The following is a 22,211-nucleotide window of genomic DNA, read 5'->3' as shown; positions in this document are numbered from 1 at the left end:
ACTCGAACCCTTTGTTTCTTCTGGTTTGAATCTTTGATTTGCAACGTCGGTCTCTAAAGTCTAAACGTTTATTGAAAGCAACATGAACCTAAGATATAATCTTCTATATACAGTAAGTTATCACTAAAACTATAGCAAAATATTACACACAAACGCCATAGCATCTACAAATAAGATCATCAAACATCAATCAATTATTCGTTTTGTTTTGGAAGCATGATAGAGATATGACATGCCTCAAATCTGCAACATATGAGATTTTACAGTATATGGAAATTTGCATGAGATAAATATAATTAAGTGCGATGATAAATGAAACGTGAATCCAGTTATACTCGAAAGCAGCCTCAATTCTTATCGATTCATTGAAGATGTTTATGTTTTCATGAGTATGGCGCTGGGTCAATATCTCAATTCCTACTCCTACTAATATTTTCCGAAAAAAAACACAGATAAACTGTAAATAATAAAAGCTAGCCCATATCCAAAAATAATCTAAACTTCAGATGTTCGCTTTAGCGCTCTGGAATTATTCCTTTAATCAAACTATATTAAAACTTTAACACGACATCATATTGAACTTTGACGCATTGTATTGAGTTTATAAACCGAATAGAATCTCCATCGAAATCAAGCGAACTGGGGCTATTCGCTTGACGTAACGTTCATCCTTCAGAGTTTAAACCTACGCAAACGAACTATGTGTACAGAGCCGGCAACATCGGCGCACACCAAAGACCTGCTTGACTTCACATACAGACATGCGGTGATCGCTGACTTGCTGCTGTAGTGTCCGATCTATTGAAAGTGCGTCATGCGGATGTTAGTTAACGTATACACTGTACAGAATTTATACAGTAAACAACTGTGATTATGAAATTCTACGTGTAAATATTTATTCAACTGTGGCAAAAATCTTTTAAAATCTTAAGATGGCAGACGCTTAAGAATCTAAATTCGAAGTTCTACTGTGTATGATGGAAACAATATTGTTTATCTTTTTGAAGAGAAAAGTAACAAAAGAGCGTTCTAAACCACCTGATTCATTTCCGACTTCTCCCAGACTTTTATAGTCCGATCGAGTGATGACGTAACAATGACGTCATTGGCATCAATAATCGAGGTAATCCTGCGATCGTGGATCTAAGCATAAACATCGTTTATTTCAATCGACGATTAATATGAGGTGATTTTTATTTCCGCTAGTACATTTTGCTCCTAGTTTTGAAGTTTGCGTGATCTTCGAATCAGTTTAATGAACATATTTAAAACTGGTACCATCTACATAACATAGTTTAGGATAGCAACTAGCACAAGCAACGTTTTAAGGATGTTCTCAAATTGTTCCATCAATTACTTCACCTGTAGAGTTATGTCAAGTTCTGGAATTGAAATCCTTCCAGCACCGTCACCTACAACCAGTTGATCGCCCGATGACAGTAGCTTCGTCACAATCGCTGCCGACCACACGAAAGAATTGTCTTTGCGAGGAAAGAACTCTGCAGAATCATTACGTCATTAAAATGTCGTTACGATAGATATTCAATGTAAAACAGTGGTAAAATAACTTCTTGTATTAGTTAGTCAATAAAACATAATAAAAAAGTTTTCAAAAATAAGAAATTATGTCGGCGTGACCAACTAGGGAAAAAACCTCGTCCAAAACCGGTTTCCTAGCCCCCTTGTCTAGTCCACGCAACTTTGGCAAAATCAAAAACATTGGTAAATATTAAATATGGTTAAATTACAGTATAACTAGTAACTTTGAATTAGTTCCTGGGTATGTGATAGCAAGGTTGACAAAAATTTGGAACCAACTAAAATCTATAGTTTTAACAGAATTCAAAAACTCACTGGATTGGCCAAGATGCCTGAAACTCAGGTCGTCCACTAAATAATGTCCGCTTAAGTTGTCCTCCTTTGTGGAAGGCTTACGAAGATGACCACGGTAAGTGACCGGGCGACGTTCGGAGCTGGAAAAATTTACAATCAACAATAACTGAGAAGAAGAAAAATGAACCATTTTGGTAAAAATATATTTTTCATTTTGAAATATTTAATCACTGTTAAATATGAGGATGTTCCGAATCGTTTTAAACACAAGAAACAGCTGCTTACACGGACTCCTCACTGACTATTACTCACAATGGTGTTTTAGAGAGTACTTTATCGGACCATTTCACTGATGTAAGATCACCATCCACATCCCCGATCAGGAAGGAGGAGGAGGAGAGTGCCGAGAGGAAGTTGATTACTTTCTTCCACTGGATCGTGTCCAGCAAGCTTAGAGAGTTAAAAATAACTTTGTTATTTAAAAGTACTTATCATTATCTGATAACCAATTAATATTGACTTGTAGATCACTACCTAATAACTACTGTACAATGAAATGACAAGCAGACCACCAAACCAAATATGTTGATCAACAAACATGAGTTAAATTACAAACTAATCGAACTAATGGACTAAAAACTAATCAGTGTTAACCAGCAGACCATCACAGCGTGGGTAAGGTGTAGTTTTATGATAAAATTTTAAAACAAACCTAATCATGAACTTGGAATCTTTAACGGAAATTCTCCATACTTTGATTGTTTCGTCATAGCTGGAAGTGCACAGGACCAAAGTCACATGATTCAAGCCACTTGCCGCATTCAAGACAAACATTCCTGATATTCTTAAATCGTGAGCCTAAAATAATTCAATAAGCAAATTAAATAAATAACAGTTATAAAATGTGAAAGCATAATTAATTTCTTTTATGGACAAATTAAAAAACTTAATTTTTAAAAAAATGATTCGCTTCCTCTGAAGGAAGATGGAATTAAGTGAAAAAACCTTCATGTTTTTCAACAAAGTAAGATGCGGAGATTGATCTGAGATCTTCCACATTGAAAGACATCCGGCTGCGCAACCAGTCATCACGAGATCCTCATGGGAGCACATCTGTGTCACTTCAGCTTCGTGACTGCAGAAATATTCCCAAATAACACAGAAATAACGTGCTTTGTTGCACATAGCAATGAACCGGCATGGTGTCGTGATGTTTGTCCGTAAAGTGAAGAAAGTTTTTGCACGACTTAAACGCGAAGATGATTTATCATCGTTCAAACTACGGTTATGGAGCATGTCTGTGTGTGATTTTCCTGATTACAAGTTAAATTTTTTTCAAGTCCTGTGTTCTCGGAAACTGCTGAAGAGGAGGAACAAGGACAAAATGTTGTTATTCTTAGCTCAAATTTCAAACGGTCAACTGCATGTCTAATGCTCTAACACTACATGGAGTCACATATACTTGGTCCCTAGTATAGACTTACCCCATTCGATGGATGCGAGACCAGTCTTGTGGAAGTTGCCAGATGCTGATGCTGCCATCCTGGGAAGAAGCTGCGATTGTCCTGTTGGAAGAGGATAAGCTGCTGATGACTCCTCCTCCAGATATGGAAAACATCTCCTCACCCTGTTAAAGTGGATCCAAGGTATGTTTAAAACAAATGTTAATTCTTGTCTTAGCATGTAGAGAGCAAATGAAATACGGAACACGCAGACAAAATGAGAAGAGTAAAAGCCACAATTCAAAGCTTAATTCAATTCAACTAACCAACTTGCTTTCACAAAATTTTGCCAAAACAATTTAACACGATTTCTTTTAGTTCATCATGAAGACGCAAACCACACAATCATATTCAAACATTTGATGAACTTTCTCACAAAGCTTAATAACAATGAAACAATTTAGCAAAGTAACAATCTGGTATAACGAGCTCAGTAACACCAGCCATGTAGAAAACACACATTCCTTCAATTAAAATAGCGGTGCTTTAGAAGTATTAAGTCATTTTAATGTAGAATTCCGAAAAATTTACCTGCAAGGGGTCCCATATGGTGACAAGTTCGTCGTCAACAGCAGTCACTATTTTTACCCACTTCACCCTGCTCAGACCCTTTTTCTTTGTCTTGAGAGACTGACCTGGAAGATTTTGTTCGTGCTTATCCTGCCATTGCTCATAATCCACTTGAGCTGACCAGTCTAAACCGGATTGAACTGCTTCAATTTCATCATCTGTATTCATAACAAGGAAAATTAATAATAATTAAACCAGAGACTTGGCCATGATCAGTGTTTGTTAGTAACAATAACTTTTATTTAATGTTAATAAACAATGTTTGTGGTAGAATAGGGCTAACGTCAGATGCATTGGCATCTACACGAGTTCTTGTATTTCGATGGCGTGATTTCTGGATCTCACAACAGACGTTAGCAGCAATTTGCTTAAAATACCATTCTTGTACATTTCTGGCATAGAAAACTATGGTGTGGAGCAAAAAACGCAAAACAAGAACAATGACGCTCAAGTAACCAACCATCAAAGTTCAACTTCTCTTCCTCCTCTTCGACAGGGCTGACCGCTAAGTGGCAGGAATTGACCCGTCGATTGTCTCCAGTGTTTAGCGTCGTGATGGCCACGCCCTTATGTGACCAGAGATGGACGAGTCCAGACGTTGTCCCGGACACGATGCATCCATGGGAATAAGCTACTGAGGTTACAGAGTCTTTGAGGCTGGTTATGTGGTATAAAACGACCTGTTGGGACCAAATCTTCAAGGAGCAGTCGTTAGAGCCGGTGACCTTTTATAATGTGACAAAAATGAAATTTTACTCGAAATACGTTTTAATGTACAACTTTTTTCAACAACCGTTACTTTTAATTCAATATTCAGACTTAGATAACCTTTATGAATAATAAAATCAACGATATTAATTAACGATATACAGTATTAATAATTAATTAATGCTTTTGAATCATTGATCAATGGCAAATAACAAATAGGAATGTTCAAATAAAGCATAAAATATCTCACTACATCTTGCAGATAACTGAAGCACTTAGAAGTAAGTTCTTACAAGATGGTCGCTGGTGTCGCTCCATGCACAAGAAGTGATCCAGTCTTGATGAGCATTGGCAACCACATCGCATGGTGTCAAATCCTTCTTGAATTTTTTTATGTCCCAAAAAATCAACTTCATGTCTTTCCCTCCTGAGTTAAAAGATCTTGTTTATCAATAAATAACTTATTAACTTGACAAGCTTATCAATAAATGTATGAAAATTTTTGAAATGTTGGTTGTACCTCCAGCTGTGAATGTGACATGTTTGGTAAAATTGCTACATATTTGCAAAACTTGAAGTTGCAATTTTGAAAAAAGAAAGTAAGACAAATTCCAGCAACAACATGTGTGCAAGTATGGAGGAATAATGAACTCTAACATGCTTACCCATTTGCAATAGGCTTATAGCACATGCAATTAGGACACTTTTATCGTAACATAAATATCATAAATTCATAAGCCACAAATCACTGTGAGGCTTCATGAATACAAGTGTTCAGAATTGGCGTAATACAACTACCACAACTAGTAATACACATTACAAACACCAACAACTTGTATGTGCTACAAGATTATAATGTGAACAGTTGAATAATGATCCGAAATGTCTGACCTGAAGCCAAGCAGGTGCTGTCTCGTTTGAAAGAGAGACAGGTTGGAGAAGCATCGTGAGATCTCAAGATCATGGTTGGAGAAATTTCATCAGGGAGACCTTTAAACCTCCATAAGATGATGGAAATATCTTCAGATGCGGATGCTATCAAGGATTTTGTGCATGCCACGGATAAAATCTTTCCTGTGTTGAAAAATTATAAGTGATATAATTAATTAACTGGATGACGAACTAGCTTGTGTCTCAAGTCAGAATAAAGAAAACCTCAAATTGTCATGATCAAATTTATAACTGCGCCTAAAATCATAGGTTTGTACTGTTGTACAGACATAGTTCATACCAGGTTTGCAATTCTAGCTGTACTGTAAACACCAGCAGTACACCCAGGTTTACCAGGTTATATAAAATAAGACGGGATTTAATGTAAGAAATAGATTAATTTTGCACTTTATCAACAATTTCACTTCAAGTTTAAAACTATGCCAGTTGGTGTGGTGAAAGAGGGCTCTACTGCTTGCATTAAGTTACCACCCAACAAGCAAGACATTTTGGCAAAAATTGCAACATGCCAACATTTTGCACATGTCGGCACGAGCAGTAGCAGAGTGATTAGAGCGTTAGGTTAGCAATGATGCGATCCCATAATCAATACCGAGAAGAGCTACTGTTGTAATGCCCTTTGCCAAGACATAAATGATGTTTACCCCTGTTAAGTGGTTGTGGTGAACAGTCCCAAATTCGAGCAAGATCATGTAAAAATACAAAGCAAAGCATCTATCAAAAATATGCACACACGCAAGCTCGGTAACTGGAGCTTGAGAAATCATCGCCAAGTTTCAGACTTTCCTCAGTCAAAGAATAAATTTTCCATCCCATCTTACCAGTGTGACCCTTGCATGTAGCTAAACCTTCACTCTTTCCAGGTTGAAACACCTTCAACGAGCAGTCGTCTGAACCTGAAACCACGTAACTTTTCAAGCTCTCATTCTCTGTCATTTCAAGCCAACATAGACATCTGCAATAAAGAGGAAACCAGCATCGGTTGAATTCATATAAATAATTATCAATAAGATATAAGTTTATTTTTTTGCATATATAATTATTTGAGGTATGAAAAGGGAGGTGTAAATTTAAAGTTACTGTGCATAATAAGACAAGATTGTAAGACATCTGCTACAAATTCATTGAAAAATAAGTCGGTGAATGAAGTGGCCCATTCAGATTACAAATGTCTGCATATGGCAATATTTTCAGTTAACAGGAAACACTAATTTTTTAATATGTTCAGATCAATATCTCTTCAGTCTTATTCAAACATGAAATCTACCTTATTGCATCACTGTGGATGGCTCCCTTGAAATTAAGCTGCATGGTGGAAGTATTGTACACTGCCAACGTCTTCTCGTGGTAACCGACGGCAACCATTGAACAGTCTCCATTAAACGCACAGCACAGAGCGTTTCCCACCTTGAAACAATAGCAATATATTGCAAAGGTCATAGGTCAAAACCCAACATCATTGGTTTATGAGCATTGTTTTAAAATATCTGAAGTTCCGTTTTGGAATATTTAAATTATATAACATAAATAAAATTTCGCATAGAGTCTTACACTAGTCGAAGTAGATAAAGTTCCGTTTCTTTTTCCCAGAGTGCTCCTCCATACTTTGACAATCCCGTCAAACTGACTACTGCCTCCTTTACCTCCGGCCACCACAACGTCATCCTTTGGTATCAGGTCAAGCGTGTTCATCCAGTTGGTTCCGTTTGCACCAAAATTACCTACTAAATTGCCAGACTCTGATGACCATATGCTGACTACATCACAATGCAACGAGGTGGACACGATGTAAGCCTCACACAGCGAATATTTTAACGAAGTGACCTGCAGAAGAAATTTCTGTTGTTTCACAAAGTATTTGGAATGTAAGCTTCGTATTTTTCGAATTCATTGCTCCGTTCTGCTGTTAGGTGCTAAGTTATTTAAGAAGTAATCTTTTTTTGAACAAGTACTCATAGAACAAGCTGACGGAAAATGAGACCTTATATATACCAGTAACATTTCAAATCAAATCTGATGTGTTCGTTTATTAACAATTTATTTAACGCACAGACAACTTGGAAAAAATTTAGTTGTATTATTTAGTCATTAAAACCAGATTTCCTTAACGGTGTGTCACTACTTACCAGTAAAGAGCAGAAATAAGTTAAAAAATTCACACAAGTCACAAATACTCACAGAAGATGAGCTTCCTCTCAAGACAGCAACACGCTTCCCAGTTGCAAGATCCCAGATGCGGATCGTCGCATCCCATAATCCGACCGCGACCCTCATCAAGGTAGGATGAAACTCGACACAGGTGGGGATGACGTTATCTGTTGCAATCGCTTGTGCAAAGGAGACCTTTATGGGGACGCCATGAACTTGCTTATTTCCTGATAGTTTCCACAAGACAAGCTTCTTGTCGTGTGCCACAGTCACCATCGACAGATGTGGTTTGCTCAAGCAGACGCCAGTTACAATTTTCATGTGTTGTTGTAGATGAAACAAACAAAGACCATCTGAAAGTGACGTGATGTATATTTATGGTAAACTTACACCTTCTCTTTACACAAAATATAGAATTATGATAAATACTTGGTCCTCGAATTCAACACTCATTTTATGCGCAGACGTTTTTGGGTTAACCTTAAGTTATCAATGCAACCTGCTTTATACAGCTGCACATAAAAAGCTTTGGACTCTACTGAGTATCATTTGAATACTTTACAGTTGCCAACATTCCGAAACACATCTGAAAGATGCATTCTTCACTGTTTTTAATGTGAATAATGAATATGGCATGAAAAATGAACGTAGCTTTGTTAAATAGAAAACCTGTCATACCTGTAACGTCCCAAATCATTATCTGACCATTGGCATGGCCAGACATAAGAATTCTCCTAGATATGAAATACAAAATGGACACAGCTGCTTTCGCCTGCAACTGGTGAATAGTTTGGGATTTTTGCACATCAAATATGTGAATGACTCTGCTTCTTGTAGCACATGCAACAGTTTCTTCTCTGTTAATTTACGAATTGTTTGTGCATTAAAATACATAAAGCAATTACAGGCAAAAGCTGAATTTTCAAAGCAACGTTAAGAGAATTTCTGGTTAGAAATTAGAATTAAATTTAAATTGTGGATGTATCAAATGAAAAGGTGTTATTATTGAGTTCAGAATTTCCTGTAAACTTCTGAAGATTAATTCACAGGATTCTTGGGTTTTGTTTTGTTTTCTAACAGAACCCGTTCAAACATTTTCTTACAATTGCTAACACAATATTTTACGAAACTTCACAGAAAATGCTTTTCTTAAACAAAAAATTTAGCTCCCAAACAACCAAACCTACCTGGGAGAAACAGCAACACAAGTGACTGAAGAATTCGACAAACTACTTGGTTGTGTTGAACGGACTGTGCTATAATTTTCATCCAAGGACTCCATCAAATAAAAGCCATCTAAAGCTGATGATCCGAGCTCTGTGGCAAGTAACCAGAAAATAATTAATAAAATACGGTTATAAGAGGGGTTATATAAAAAGCAACACTACTTAATCTAACTAACTCTGACCAGACTAACCTAATTTGCTTCTAATGATTTCTGAAAATTCAGACGAAGAGTTGAGAGCAAATTGGGAGAGAAATGACGGATGTTCTTGGAGGATATGGAGGTTGGATGATAGGAGAGACTGGAACTCTTGGCAAGAGGAATGCAGATCCCTGTGGTAATTATAACAGTGTGAATTCATGTATGCCCCATATGGATGCTACTAAGTGTTCTGATATTCATCTTTTGATGCCCCAAATGAGCTCAACAACATGGTAGAGAAAACAAACCATTTCGAGTCTTTTCCGCTTTTAATTGCTTTTGCTGGTGGCTCGATCAACAAATAATCTTTGACAAGGTGAGCAGTTTGACCTGATCTGCACTTTGCTTCAATGAAGTCAAAATTTGAGAGGAGCTGGAGCAATGTGCTGTTGTCATCTGTTGCAAACACAACAAATTACATAGGAACTGACATAATTCACAACCGGATCATGTCATTCTTCAAAACATAGGTTAATGGGAGGAATAATTTCTGTATCGCTTTTCAAGCTTTCAACTTAATAGTCAATTTACATGTAGCATTCCACAGCTTCTAACTGTCAATGTAATGTAAATAATTTATTTGCATGCAAAGTATTATGAACTAATGCTAGAGCAAAACACCTCAGTGCCAAGTTAAAGGAGCAGTGCCACTGATGCAGCCGACAGTTGTTCAGGATGTGGTTAAAAAAATAAAAACAATTTCAAAATGGATTTCAAGAGAGGGATCAAGTAGACGCAACATTAAAAATCAATCCAGAAAAACACAGCACACGGCTCACACAAACATAGCTGTTTGTTTCCGAGACATTCCATAATTTCATCTTGCAGTACTTACTTGCTTGTGCAATGTAGTTTGGTAAATTGAGAAGTGATGACGTCATCAGCGTCGAAAATCCTTGAGCAGACAACAAATGATTCATGTGGAAAGTAGCGACCATTTTATTGCAACACTCAAACATCTTTCCAACCTTGTATCTGCACATAAACGTGTGCTATCAATGTATTGCATGTATATTGATGCATAAACTGAAAACTGAAATAAGCGGAAATATAAAAACACACAAAAATACGGAATTAAAATTGGTTATTGTGACGCTAAGCTTATTTTAATATCAATGAGTAAATTACTTAAGGTAGTAAAATATCTTTGCAAGTTGTTATCATAAGCTAAGAAAAGCATGCATTTTATTATGTCAGTATCACCTTTTACAAATAGCTTCAGCGTGTACAGAATGAGCAAATGTAAGCTTAGTTATGCCGTCATAAGCAACTTCGGATAAGAAGATAGAGAGTAAATGGAGCATGTGTTGAAAAGTCGCTCGATTCAAAACATTCACATCTTTTTTGACCTCACTGCAAAAACAACAGTTAAAAATAAAGAGACTAAAATAACAGATCAGCTTTTTAAAATTTTAATTGAACACAATATGTCAATAATTAATACCTGATAAGCTTTTCATTCACAGTAGTTAAATCAACATTGTCTTATTTTGTATAGAAATACAAGTGTTTAAGAAACAGGTTTCCTACATTTTAACTATTTCGAACCATATCTATATTTTCACCCGAATACAGCAATCCAAAATTTCAATATTTTAAACAGTTCCTCTTCTACAATTCCTGTTTTAGAACAGTAGATGATCATCAAAGCCAAAGATGGCAACATTGGAAAACCTAATGATGTGATGTACTTTTCAGTTTCATTCAACCAAAGCTGCAAGATATTTGGTAGATCTTGCGGCAATGAAGACAAAGTTAAACCGAGGGAAGCAAAACTGGCAAAATACCTGGTGAAAAATTTTTTCAGGTGTCACACATCATGTGCATGAAGTACAAAAGTAATGTAAGATGTAGTGTAAGTAATGCAAGATGTAAGAGATTACCTTAGGTACTGACAAGCGGTCGCGAGGTACAAAGGGTTGGCCGATTCCCGTTTTAAAACCAAAGTTTGCAGTCGGTTGCTGAAATGCTTTGAATCAAGGGTCTTGCCATACTTTGAAAGAGTTTTTTCAACAACTGCGCTTTTATCTCTAGAAATGATAAAATAACAACATATTTAAGTTGATGGATGTTAAACCAATATAAATTGCATTTCGAAACTTATTGGGCGTGACAAAAAAATAAACATCAAAAATATCTGAACCGTTATAATATTTCCTACGTCAGTTAGTGTAAATGTATGTCCAATTCCAATAAGCTTATAGCAAAGAACTTGGATTGTTCTCAGGCATTCACAGAAACACAAAGATGTTACCTTAAGCCAAGCAGTGGGCAAGGAAGAATGGTGGTGTCTTTTCTCAATGCAAGAACATTGTGAGCAGAGAATCCTTTCAGACAACTCGCCACAAGTACAACATTCGATGGCAAAACTTCAGGAATCCACTGTTTTAGTTAAAAAATATAATTTTGAGCTAAATTTAACGTAAAAAAAGATTAGGCAAGGTCTGTATAATACTGTCAAGTACTGTAGTTGGTTAATGATATAAAGGAACAAATATTTCAACCTGAAGCGACTCATTCAGTGCATCAAGGTTGTCAATGAACATGTAAATGGTCATCTGGTGTCTCTTTGTGACCAACTTAACGTAATTCCAAAATGTGCTCAACGCTTCGTCAAGGGTTAACGGTAGAGTGCTTTCTGAAATAACAACGTTGCGAAACTGTGGATAAAATCAGGCAGCTTAGCATTGAAAACAGTAAAAGTGTTAATTTCCAGCACATTAAGGTTTTGGCAAACCAAATGTCATAACAAATCAATTAACCTAACCAAAACTTATGTCGTTATTGTCTTCCTACTTAGACTGACAAATTGTCTCATGACTGAATATGACAACAATTTTAAAAAGGTCAAACACACCTTCAGTGTCAACCAACGCTGAGAGCTGGTAAGAAAATCCATTTAATAGAAAATGTAAATCATTTGACAAAACAGCTCCGTTTCCGACACCATGGACCAAAGTAACACTATCAAAAGTAGATAAAGATAATTAAAACAAAAGTTATAGATTTATGAAATCGTGATTATCAAAACAACATGACAAATGTTATGCTGTACCAAGATTGTCATAACATTTTTGCCAAACATCACAAAACCGTTGTTAAATGTTAAAGACTAACCAATGTTTTCTCAAACCACATTGCTGAGCAAGTGCAGAAAGAAAAGAAGTTTTCCCTGTGCCCGGCTCCCCGACTAATGCAAAAAGCTTTCCACCTTGTCGCGTCGCTTCAGTCGATTGAAGTTTTTGTAAAGTTGAATCGAGCAAACGTTGTCGAGCGACAAAACTATCAGCATGGAGCTTAAAACTGTCTTTGTGCATGGAAATAGCCTAAATGTATTTGCGAATTTGTATTACAAGAAGATTCATGGAACAAGGTGTGAGAAGTTAATAATTCAAAATGATCAGATGCATCTTAATTATATGACTGAACACAGAATCACAACAAACGTCAAACAATAGTTGTACCGGAGCGTTAAAAATCTTTAATATATCAATAGATTAATTAGTCTAAACTACCTTTTGATATTTGTCATCTGTGTCTCGTGTTTCGTCTGGATCATGTTCTACCACATAATTTTTGATGCCTTGCCACAGATCATTGAGAATTTTTTCAGCCAGCAAGTCCAATCCAGCTACTGCAGGCAAGTTGTTGATTTTACCGCCCCACTTACAAGGATAATTATTGTAAACTGGAAATCCAGATTTCAGGATGAGAGACTTCAAATTCTGAAGCAAATGATTTTCTTTATTTTGCCAATAAAAAGAATACAACAAAGCAGAAATTTGAAAAGGGTAGCTTAAGATTTACATTATATGCAGCACGTGCTCAATTTTGATCAAAAAGGCCATGCAAGAAACAGTTAAAAGATCCTTACAAAATTTATCCACAAAACCTAATTTATTTGAACCATTTTAACTGAGAGGTTTTGAAAAGGTCACTTTCTAAAGGTCACAAAACTGACAAAAATGCACATCAAAATACAACACAGTTTTTGATAATTTGAACAAACCTGCAGCTTCTTGATATTTTTGCTATTTGTTTCCACAAAGTCATCCTGGAATTTCTTTGGAATGTTTTGATCCAGACTGATCCCATCTCTAATGTAAAAGAAAGCTCTTTCCTTCATCTCACTTTTGTTTTGCAAAGCTCCCTGAGCAGAAAATCGATGATAGAATAAAATACAAATAGTTTTAAACAAAACAAAATTTAACGTCACTGGAACCGAAAAGTTTCGATAATTTTTGGAATTATTTTTTTTGAAAGAAAAGAATATTTAATGCACAGAAATAAAATGAGCTAATTTGCTTTTTTAGTTATTTCAATAAATAATTGCTATTCCAATTTTCAATAGTTTCAATTTTTCAGCACTGATTTATGTTAATAGCAAGATAAAAAAGTGAATGGTTTGAACTATACAGAATCGGTTTCCGCCAGTTCTTACCTGAAGCATTTCCAATTCAGTGATAGACCTTTTGTCCGGTAAGTCATGTATCCAAGCAAATTCTCCATCCTGCGGTAAGTCGGCTGCCTTTGGAACCCAACCATATCGAGTACCTAGTAGACCTGTGGCAAAAACAATTGAACATGAAAAGTTGCTGAATCGGTTGGCTGGTTAATAATACACTCTTGTGTGCCACCTGGTGCCAGTGTTGTTCGTGGCAGAAACGGACAAAACAAAAAAGAAATAAGATGCAATAAAAACACAAAGTATACAAACGAGGTCGGGTCACATCAAAATCCAATAAATCAATATTATTATTATTTGCTTCCATCATTTCTCATTAAAAAATTTATTATTTGTGGTCGGATTATTATCAGAATGATAATCACATTTTAAATTGGTGTTTCAACACATCTGAGCAAAATCCTTTTAAAAATAAACTGCTCACACAATGAATATTAAAGCAAAATAAAAGCTCACCGGCCTTCACTTTGAAAACAAACTTCAAAAACTTCTGTCATAATTAAAAGGTGACCGATGGAAATTTAAAAGTTGACTTTAAAATATACAGTTGCAGTAAAAACACTTTTTAAACACTTACAATTAGTGGATATTTCACAAATATGTAATAAACACTTAATTACCCACAGAAAGGGCCTTACCTACGAATAGTTGAGAACGCTTCACCTCATCCAAGCAAACTTTGACGCTTTGATAATGATCTGTGGTGACTCCCCAGCGTAAGTCACATTCGGATATCTCAATATTCAACGGGAGCGCACGCCTCCGAAGTTCAGGGAAGACATACCTGACTAGCATGTCCCTTTCACCATGCATATCTTTTAAACAAGAACAACATATGTGGGGACTAGTACACAAATATGAGTGCCCATGGAATTGTGATACAAGTTATTTTGATAAGTTCCAATAAAGCTTGGAATAAAGCAACTTCGATTAGAAAAAAAAGAACTAGATTCCAAGTTGTTATCAACCTTTCAAAGTAGATGAGATAAACACTTTCACATTGAGTGCTGCCTTTGCGTGCAAAATTATTCTGGGAACTGCATTCAAAGAAGGCAGGTCCAGATCTTCAACGAACAGCTTCTTGGTTCTATCGATATTTTCAACATATGACAGCTGGTTTCTTCCACCTCCTTCAGCTATGTACCTCAAGATCTGGTCACTGTAACCAGATATCTGGCTCCGAAAACAATCAGCAAGTCGCATAAATTACCAGATATCATTAATTTTAATTAAAACTAGAATAATTATGACAACATAAATGTTATCATGTAAAAGAATAGGATAATTAAAACTTAAAATAAAATTTTGAAATAAAAAGTACCGGTATATAGAAAATAGTCGCAAATAAAAAGCAGAAAATTGCCATGAAAAAAAATATTTTTAACTTAAGTCATCACCTTCACATTTCTAGAAGACGATTCACTCATTGTCAATCTGCTTCTGCCTCCCGAGAGATTGATATCAAAATACATAAGTTTGGCATTCATTTGGTCTCTGTACCTATAGTTAAAAAGGTAAAAATGTTCTATGCAAAGTTCACCTTAAGCTGCATCAATGCTACACTAAACTTTAGAATGCTGAGGTTCCTTGTGAATGAAATATTAGCTTATCATGAACGATTTTGAATATATAAACAATATACAGTCAAAGAAGTTGATGCAAAACTGGTCTCATCCCCACTTTAAGTTAAATTTAAACTTGCTTTGCTAGAAAGTCTTCCATCTTAGATTGACCTCCATGTGACATAACACTGGACAAATGAACCAGATTGTCGTAGTAGATAAAATCTACCAAGGATTTGTGGAGGTATTGGAATGGGACAGAATCATCGCTCGTGTGACTTTCCTGGAATGCCATTTCTCTTAGAGACTCACTCAGTTTTAAAAGACTGTTTAAATTTTCCAAAATGCCTGTAAAATGATAAACAAACTTTTATGATGTGGACACAATCTGCACTGATTCTGTTTAAAAAAGAATTGAGAAGGACTACATTATTGTAATATCAAGCAAATAATCTTAGATTATTATTAACATAATTGGCAAACTACATACCATTTTTTTCCAGTTCTACGATTTGATAGGTTTCTGAGGTTATATACATTATGAATGTGAACTTTTCGCAAGCATATGCACACATCAATCCAAACAATATGGCAACTTCCATTTTAGTGCGTTTGGACCCTTGACAAAACACATTCATGCCAGCACCAAATCATTTACAACATTCACAATAAATGTAGCATAGGCAGCATAATGAAGCATTTTGTAACCAAACATCCAGGTCTCCTGAGCATGTAATCAGTGCATGAATTTTAGCATATATCACTTACCAACAGATTTAGCACTGTTACAGGGCTGGCTCATGCTGTCTGATGCCTCACAAAGAAGTAGGGTGTGGCCCCTGATTGGAGCCACGTTGGATGAAGCCGCGAGCTCCACGGCACGGTTGAGAGCTTTTCTATATCTTTGTAGTATGACGGCATCAAATTGATATGGCCTGAAATATTTTTACAAAGTATTAAATTTGTGATAAATTCCTAATATGTCTACGTTTACAACAAATATAACCAGCGCGTGCTTAACACACAGTCAGAGTTAACATACATTCCAACAACAAACAGTACCGTTATAGTTGTGCATACAAGAAAAAAAAAGCTGTACACACACTCTTATTGCAACATTGCCTGACATACATTGGCAAATCGTTATAACGTTCTAAACAATTACTTAATGCACAATTGCACATAGGGACATAAATCTACTCATGACAAAATTAGAAATGGAACTGATTGTTATGCTACATTTACACAGCAACAATACAATAAACCAAGTATAAAGAATATTAAAGACAGTGGGAGTCCGCTACCTTATTATGCTTGACACAAAACGGCTTCACTCATCCTGACAACTATTAACCGGCTTCAGATAAACTGAAGTAACTTAACCGATCTCTTCCGCTTTTAGTTAACGAGCTTTCACTGCACATGTAATTGCCGACAGTATGAAACCCAAATGGAAGGGCAGAAAGGGGCAATATCGTTTTGAAGATGAGATTTGAAGCATTGAGACACAAATGCAATGTATTATTTATTAATATATCATACTTGTCATATTTTTTGTGCAGCTGACGTCGAATTGTATCGATTTTCTTCTCTTCAGCTGACTTTGAACACTGCAAAGACCCGTAGGTTCTCTTTTTATAAACTTCCTGCAGACCTTTTGAGAGAAGTGCTTTGACGCCTTTCTGCTTGTAGAGTTCTAATGTACGTGAAAAATGTGACAATGAATACTCGCTGACAAAAGCAATTTCTGCTTCACAGTGCAGTTGCATACTTATTATATATATATATATATACACTAAAATCAGTCTAAAGGATAGTCTAAATAAGCTGGCTCTTAAGTTCATTCAGCATATGAGTCATAACTCCCAACAATTTGCTATTCAATTCAAAACATAACAGCTTTCCATAAATATAGTTTCCATAACAACTGCGTATTTGAATGTTTTAAATATATACAGTGAGACCTCGTCAATCCGAACCCCGAACAACCAGAATCCCCGTTATCCGACACAAAACTGTTGGAAACGGATTTCTTCCTATGAATTTTATTATACTGCTTTTCGAACACGATGCTGCATTTGCAAGATTGATTGATTTTTCGCTTTCCGATAATACGGATATCTAGCTAAACCGACATTTTATGACGCAACAGAGTTGTCCGGGTTAACGACGTCTGACTGTATGTCAAACCATTTAAATTTAAGTAAAAAACACCCAGGTTTAAGCATTTTCACCCACTTTGCTGTTCAATATCTTTTTCCAACTCATCCAACACAGCATATGCGGAAAAGAAACTTACAGGAAACTGTCGACTTCGAGCAACGGCTTTCTAGAATACATTTTTATGTATTTTAGTTCATTTTGAGCAAGAAAGTTCGACGGATCTGTTAAAATCCGAATTTTAACACAATAAACTGCCAACGCAATAAAAAACGATCAATTGAAAATGAAAACATTACCTCACTGCGAAGTTTGTTAAGAACCTGCTTGTGGTGTTTCTCACTTATGTTGGCTTTGATCAAGTTCCTAATGTTTCGAAGCATGGCCATGAATGGTAAAGCATTGTGGTCTGTGAGAATGCATGAAGCACAGTTATACAAATGCAACCCATTAGAATGTTTCATTGCTTAGTTTTTACATTATTTTAAATGTGCACAATGCTGTTGGAAATTATCTAAAAACATCTGATATCCAACGGTGAATATTTATGGAGGCAAAATTAGAAAAAAGTGGCAAAAGTTTGGTGTAATTGACAATTATACATTTTTATTTTGCGTTATTAACTTATTACATAACATTAAGTGAACAATTGATCATCTTGACCTAACAACTCCTCCCAAACTTTAGCATTGTTTCCTCTTGCCGACACCTGAGTCTCCCAAGTCTCTGGTACCGGCAACTTCATACGAGTGCCTGACCGCGCAGCATCCCATGTACCTTCGAGACCGCTTCGATAAAACGAATCCATGTCACTTGGATACCTTGAAAACATATTTATTGATACTATCACACAAATACTGGAAAAAGAATGAAAAGTAAAATTAAAAGTAAAACCGTTTAATCAACTCTTTCAAATCTTAAATACTTGTTTGACTGATTTATCGTACAACATAACAGCACCATGCTCCTGGTATTCTCCAACACTTTCCAACAGCATTGAAACGCTTACTTTTTTCCAATCAAGCACATGACATGATAACCAGGTTTGGTGATGTGGAGCTGACGAATCAATTGCTTCAGGGTGAAAGACATCACGCTCTGGTTAACCTTCTCTTCTTCATCGGGAACAACTTCTGTCTCCATGGCAACCACTTCTTCATTTGAATCGCTGTCAGACTCAGAATCAGTGCCAGAAGATGATGACTTTGATACTTGCTTTCTCTGCAAAGGTGGAAACGTTGGCTTTTATTTAATGAATAACTACATCAACACGTTTTTTAATCACGAGCTGTCACTTAAAACCTGAATAATATGCTAGTTTGATAAAATGATAAATTTAACCGACACAAGACTGCAACAGGAAATTTAAATCGTGTTAAGTGCGCAAGGCGCTAATAACATGCTTTGACTGAATGGCATGAATACCTAACCATTGTTAATTTGCTGAATTATAACCACAACCAAAAACAGGCAAGATTATACAAGGGAGTTCCAACATGAGCAATGAACAATGCAAATAACAGTGGTTATCATTACATAATGAATAGGTGTCCGCTATTTGTGTGCTTACTTTCATTTCGTTTTTTAAGGCGTTTACTTTCTTTTTTCTCGCCTTCTTTGCTGAGTCTTTGTTGTATTTTGCTGAAAAATAGTGAGAGTCAATCAATAACAACAATACTACTAAATAATTCAAGCAAAATTAGCTGTTGTAACAACAGCATCTACTACTCAATACTCATACACTGGTGCTTTGAAAGTTTGGCTTAGGCCAGTGGTTCTCAAACTGTGGGTCGTTTTAATTTTCCAAGGGCGTCACACAATAATTTTGTTTTGTAGCTAACCTTATATCAGCTCAAAACAATATATAATTTCGTTGCACAATAATTTACTATCTCCTGGCACATGAATTCAAATTTTCCCAAGGTTCGATAAACTTTGCGAAAGCAAACAAACCCAAACATCACATTAAATGACATTCCTTTTTATTCATATTTCTTTTTTTGTTGTATCGATAAATACAACTTCGATAATAAGCGCCTTTATTAGATTGTATATAATATACTACAAAATTTCCAAAACATATCAAACTGCTCCCACTGCAAATATATACTTACCTAGTTGAAAATGACTGAAGTCTTTAAATTTTTCTGTCATGACTTTACGCAAAGCTGCCGGGACCGATTTTTTGCCACTGGCAAAGCAACTCTTCAAACAAAGTTATCAAGCTTTCTTAAATCGACTGATATCAGATTTTGAGATGAAATCATATCAAAATAAATTGAAACACAGATATATTTCCATGAATTCATCGATAGAATGCAGCTAACTGAAGTTATAACTGTATAAATCAATTCACTTTCGTATTGCATCCATACAATGATAATATACACATTATATATATATATAATGAAATTACCTGATAAATTTCAGCCACAACAATCCAATCTGATGGAAGTTGTATGCAAGAGTTGAAATACTTTTTCAGATACGGTCGACATTCCACAAAGTAAGTTGCAAGAGCCAAGAGAAAATTTGCAGTGGTCCTAATGTTTAGATCTTGACGTGTATATAATGCAACCTGATAAAAACAGTCTATAAATGTACCGCAACTTAAAATTAAATAAATTTTTCAAGAAACAATATCCCAAAAAAATATTTCCACATTAAAAATATAAAAGCTATATGCAGAAATATTAATAGAAGTCGGTTTTAACTTGACAATGGCATGCTTAGATAAAAAAACTCTACGACAGAAACTTACTTTTAAAATGAACTCAGGGTCAACGCGTGCAATTTTTTTGCTCAATTCTTTGATGGTTATGTGTGTTGGGTCGCTGCATTTTTTAAAGTCTGGTGAGTTTAAAAGTGATGAGCACACACAATCAATCAGCTCAATCTGCAAAGTAAAGCATCAACCAATGATTTTGTTTTCTGTCAAATAGGCATCAAAAACACAAATTCTGAAAAAAAATATTCTTTGCATACTATAGATAATATCATGCACATGACAAATCAGGGTAACTTCCAACCCAGCTTACTAATAATATGAATAATTAATATAAAATGTGAAGGATATTCACATAAACAACATGCAATTAGATGCTTGCACTTGTATCGCTTTTGAATGTCATTTGATTGAGCCAGCTCATATAAAACTGTTGTACATAGGAACCATGGAGAACAGCTACCGTCAAGAAACCATATTAAGTATTCATAACATGGCGTCAGAAGTGTCATTCAAACCTCCATTCAATGTGCATATATATACAGAATCAAACATTGGCAAACAAAAAATTCTCCATACGTATGATATAAAGCTATTCTAAGATAATAAAAAAACAACATGTGTCACCTTTATTTGATCTATTTTAGTAAGGTGTGGATCTGAAGCCTGGTCATAACCGTTTATTTTCGGGAATGTAACTAGAACTTCAGGTTTGTAATTGCATCCAGAATTAAAAAAGTCGAGCTTTGTTTTGTTATACTTTTCATTTATAACAATCTCCACCTAAAACAAAACAAGTATTTTTAATTTTATGTATCTATACAATATATCTATATATATCATCAATATCTATAGCCTATAGGCTGCACATTGTAAGTAATGTTACGCAACAAATACAACAATAACATCAAATTTTAAAAAACTGTTTTATAAGTTGTCAACAATAAATGTCTAATTTAGAAGAATCGAAACACAATACCTCTTTTAAAACATTTTCTGTGTTTGCCAGAGTAACTTGCTGGGCACTTTCATCATGGATAGATTGTGATCGGCTTCTGCTGTTTATATTTTGACAAAGTTGAACACTGGAAGTCGATGAAGGTAATAATAAAAGTGACGAAGTACGTAACAATTTTGATGAAAGTGAAAGAGGACTTGTACCAAACAAATTGGGACTTATGCTTAATGTTGAAGTTGTACTTGTTAAGTTACAGTTTTTCAGCTGCTTTCTATCAATACCAAGTTTCCCAGAAACAGAAAGTTTTGAACTCTGAGACAAAAAAGGATTTTTCAATTTTGCCCCATTTCTCGCAAGCAATGTGTTTTCAGTGTTTGAATGTAGTTTGGGACATTTTGTCTTCTTAACCGGTACTGCATAGTTTGCTGTCTTCACGCTATCCAGAACGCGTTTTCGTGGAGAAAAATTATACAAACAGTCTTGTTGCAACGTTGAACTTTGCAATGGAGTGAAATGTTCTAGCAAAGGATTTTTCAAATCCGATTCACTAATAACAATTGCAGACATTACTCCACTGCCTACTAAGCAATTACAGAATTCATTTACGGACTTTACACTGAAAAAAAAAATCTTTAGTTTATGCAATGTCACACAATAAAGTGGTAGCTTATTATAGTTACTAGCTAGGTACAATATATCAGCTATTACAGTCATTTAGATATTTGTACGGTATGGTAAAATATGTCAACATAAAATATGGTAATATAAAATCTTATTACTTTGGTGTAGTTACAAAAAGGTTAAATTGATTTATGAATTCTTTTGACGTCAAATTTTGAAGGCTTTTATAAGTGTGGTACAAAAGCGTAATATGACAATGGGTAGATACCCAACTGAGTAAGGACTATATAAGCTATAACAATAGTAGCCATGGTATCACTATAAAACCACTAGCCTACCACAGTCAGTTATCATACTGATAACATTAAAGTAAAGATGACTGATGACATTTCACTAAACCTAGTTCTAAGTAAATCAAGCGAATTCTGCCCCAGGCTTGCAGCATTGCAGCATTCGAGGGTAATGTAGTTTCATTATTTCAACATCGTTTTGTCACCTGGACATACGATATTGGAATTTAACCAAATACATTTTGCTGAGTAACCATATCTAAGACTTGAACGCATTTACAAATACAATGTT

At 35.4% G+C, this 22,211-nt stretch overlaps 1 protein-coding gene across 2 annotated transcripts; it reads right to left on the bottom strand.

Annotated features, from left to right (window-relative positions):
• Window positions 1-52: 52 nt before the first annotated feature.
• LOC143470451 (telomerase protein component 1-like) lies at window positions 53-21,620 on the bottom strand. Of its 2 annotated transcripts, XM_076968593.1 has the most exons (48): window positions 21,030-21,620; window positions 20,678-20,833; window positions 20,087-20,221; window positions 19,742-19,903; window positions 19,440-19,530; window positions 18,896-18,966; window positions 18,335-18,546; window positions 17,989-18,146; window positions 17,625-17,734; window positions 17,404-17,494; window positions 16,708-16,861; window positions 15,934-16,100; window positions 15,656-15,784; window positions 15,306-15,513; window positions 15,001-15,103; window positions 14,572-14,776; window positions 14,242-14,418; window positions 13,580-13,701; window positions 13,148-13,288; window positions 12,654-12,863; window positions 12,256-12,464; window positions 11,996-12,102; window positions 11,643-11,776; window positions 11,393-11,520; window positions 11,022-11,168; window positions 10,704-10,925; window positions 10,342-10,491; window positions 9,974-10,113; window positions 9,387-9,534; window positions 9,130-9,269; window positions 8,900-9,029; window positions 8,391-8,569; window positions 7,743-8,065; window positions 7,116-7,388; window positions 6,832-6,971; window positions 6,386-6,519; window positions 5,505-5,687; window positions 4,907-5,040; window positions 4,366-4,630; window positions 3,867-4,063; window positions 3,318-3,460; window positions 2,839-2,968; window positions 2,546-2,691; window positions 2,146-2,283; window positions 1,855-1,973; window positions 1,363-1,499; window positions 1,039-1,143; window positions 53-798 (listed from the first exon to the last, which is right to left on the bottom strand). In XM_076968593.1, exons 1-48 carry the CDS (start codon window positions 21,573-21,575, stop codon window positions 673-675), a joined length of 7,875 nt encoding a protein of 2,624 aa, XP_076824708.1. In that variant the 5' UTR covers window positions 21,576-21,620; the 3' UTR covers window positions 53-672. The 2 variants fall into 2 exon arrangements, with proteins under 2 accessions (XP_076824708.1, XP_076824709.1); XM_076968594.1 differs by lacking the exons at window positions 19,440-19,530; window positions 20,087-20,221; window positions 20,678-20,833; window positions 21,030-21,620 and having other exon boundaries at window positions 19,742-19,811.
• Between the last annotated feature and the right edge of the window lie 591 nt (window positions 21,621-22,211).

The sequence above is a fragment of the Clavelina lepadiformis genome, chromosome 9, assembly GCF_947623445.1.
Source record: "Clavelina lepadiformis chromosome 9, kaClaLepa1.1, whole genome shotgun sequence".
In the NCBI taxonomy this organism is placed as follows: domain Eukaryota; kingdom Metazoa; phylum Chordata; class Ascidiacea; order Aplousobranchia; family Clavelinidae; genus Clavelina; species Clavelina lepadiformis.
Note: the sequence above shows the minus strand (reverse complement) of the source record. Positions and strands in the feature narration are given on the sequence as shown.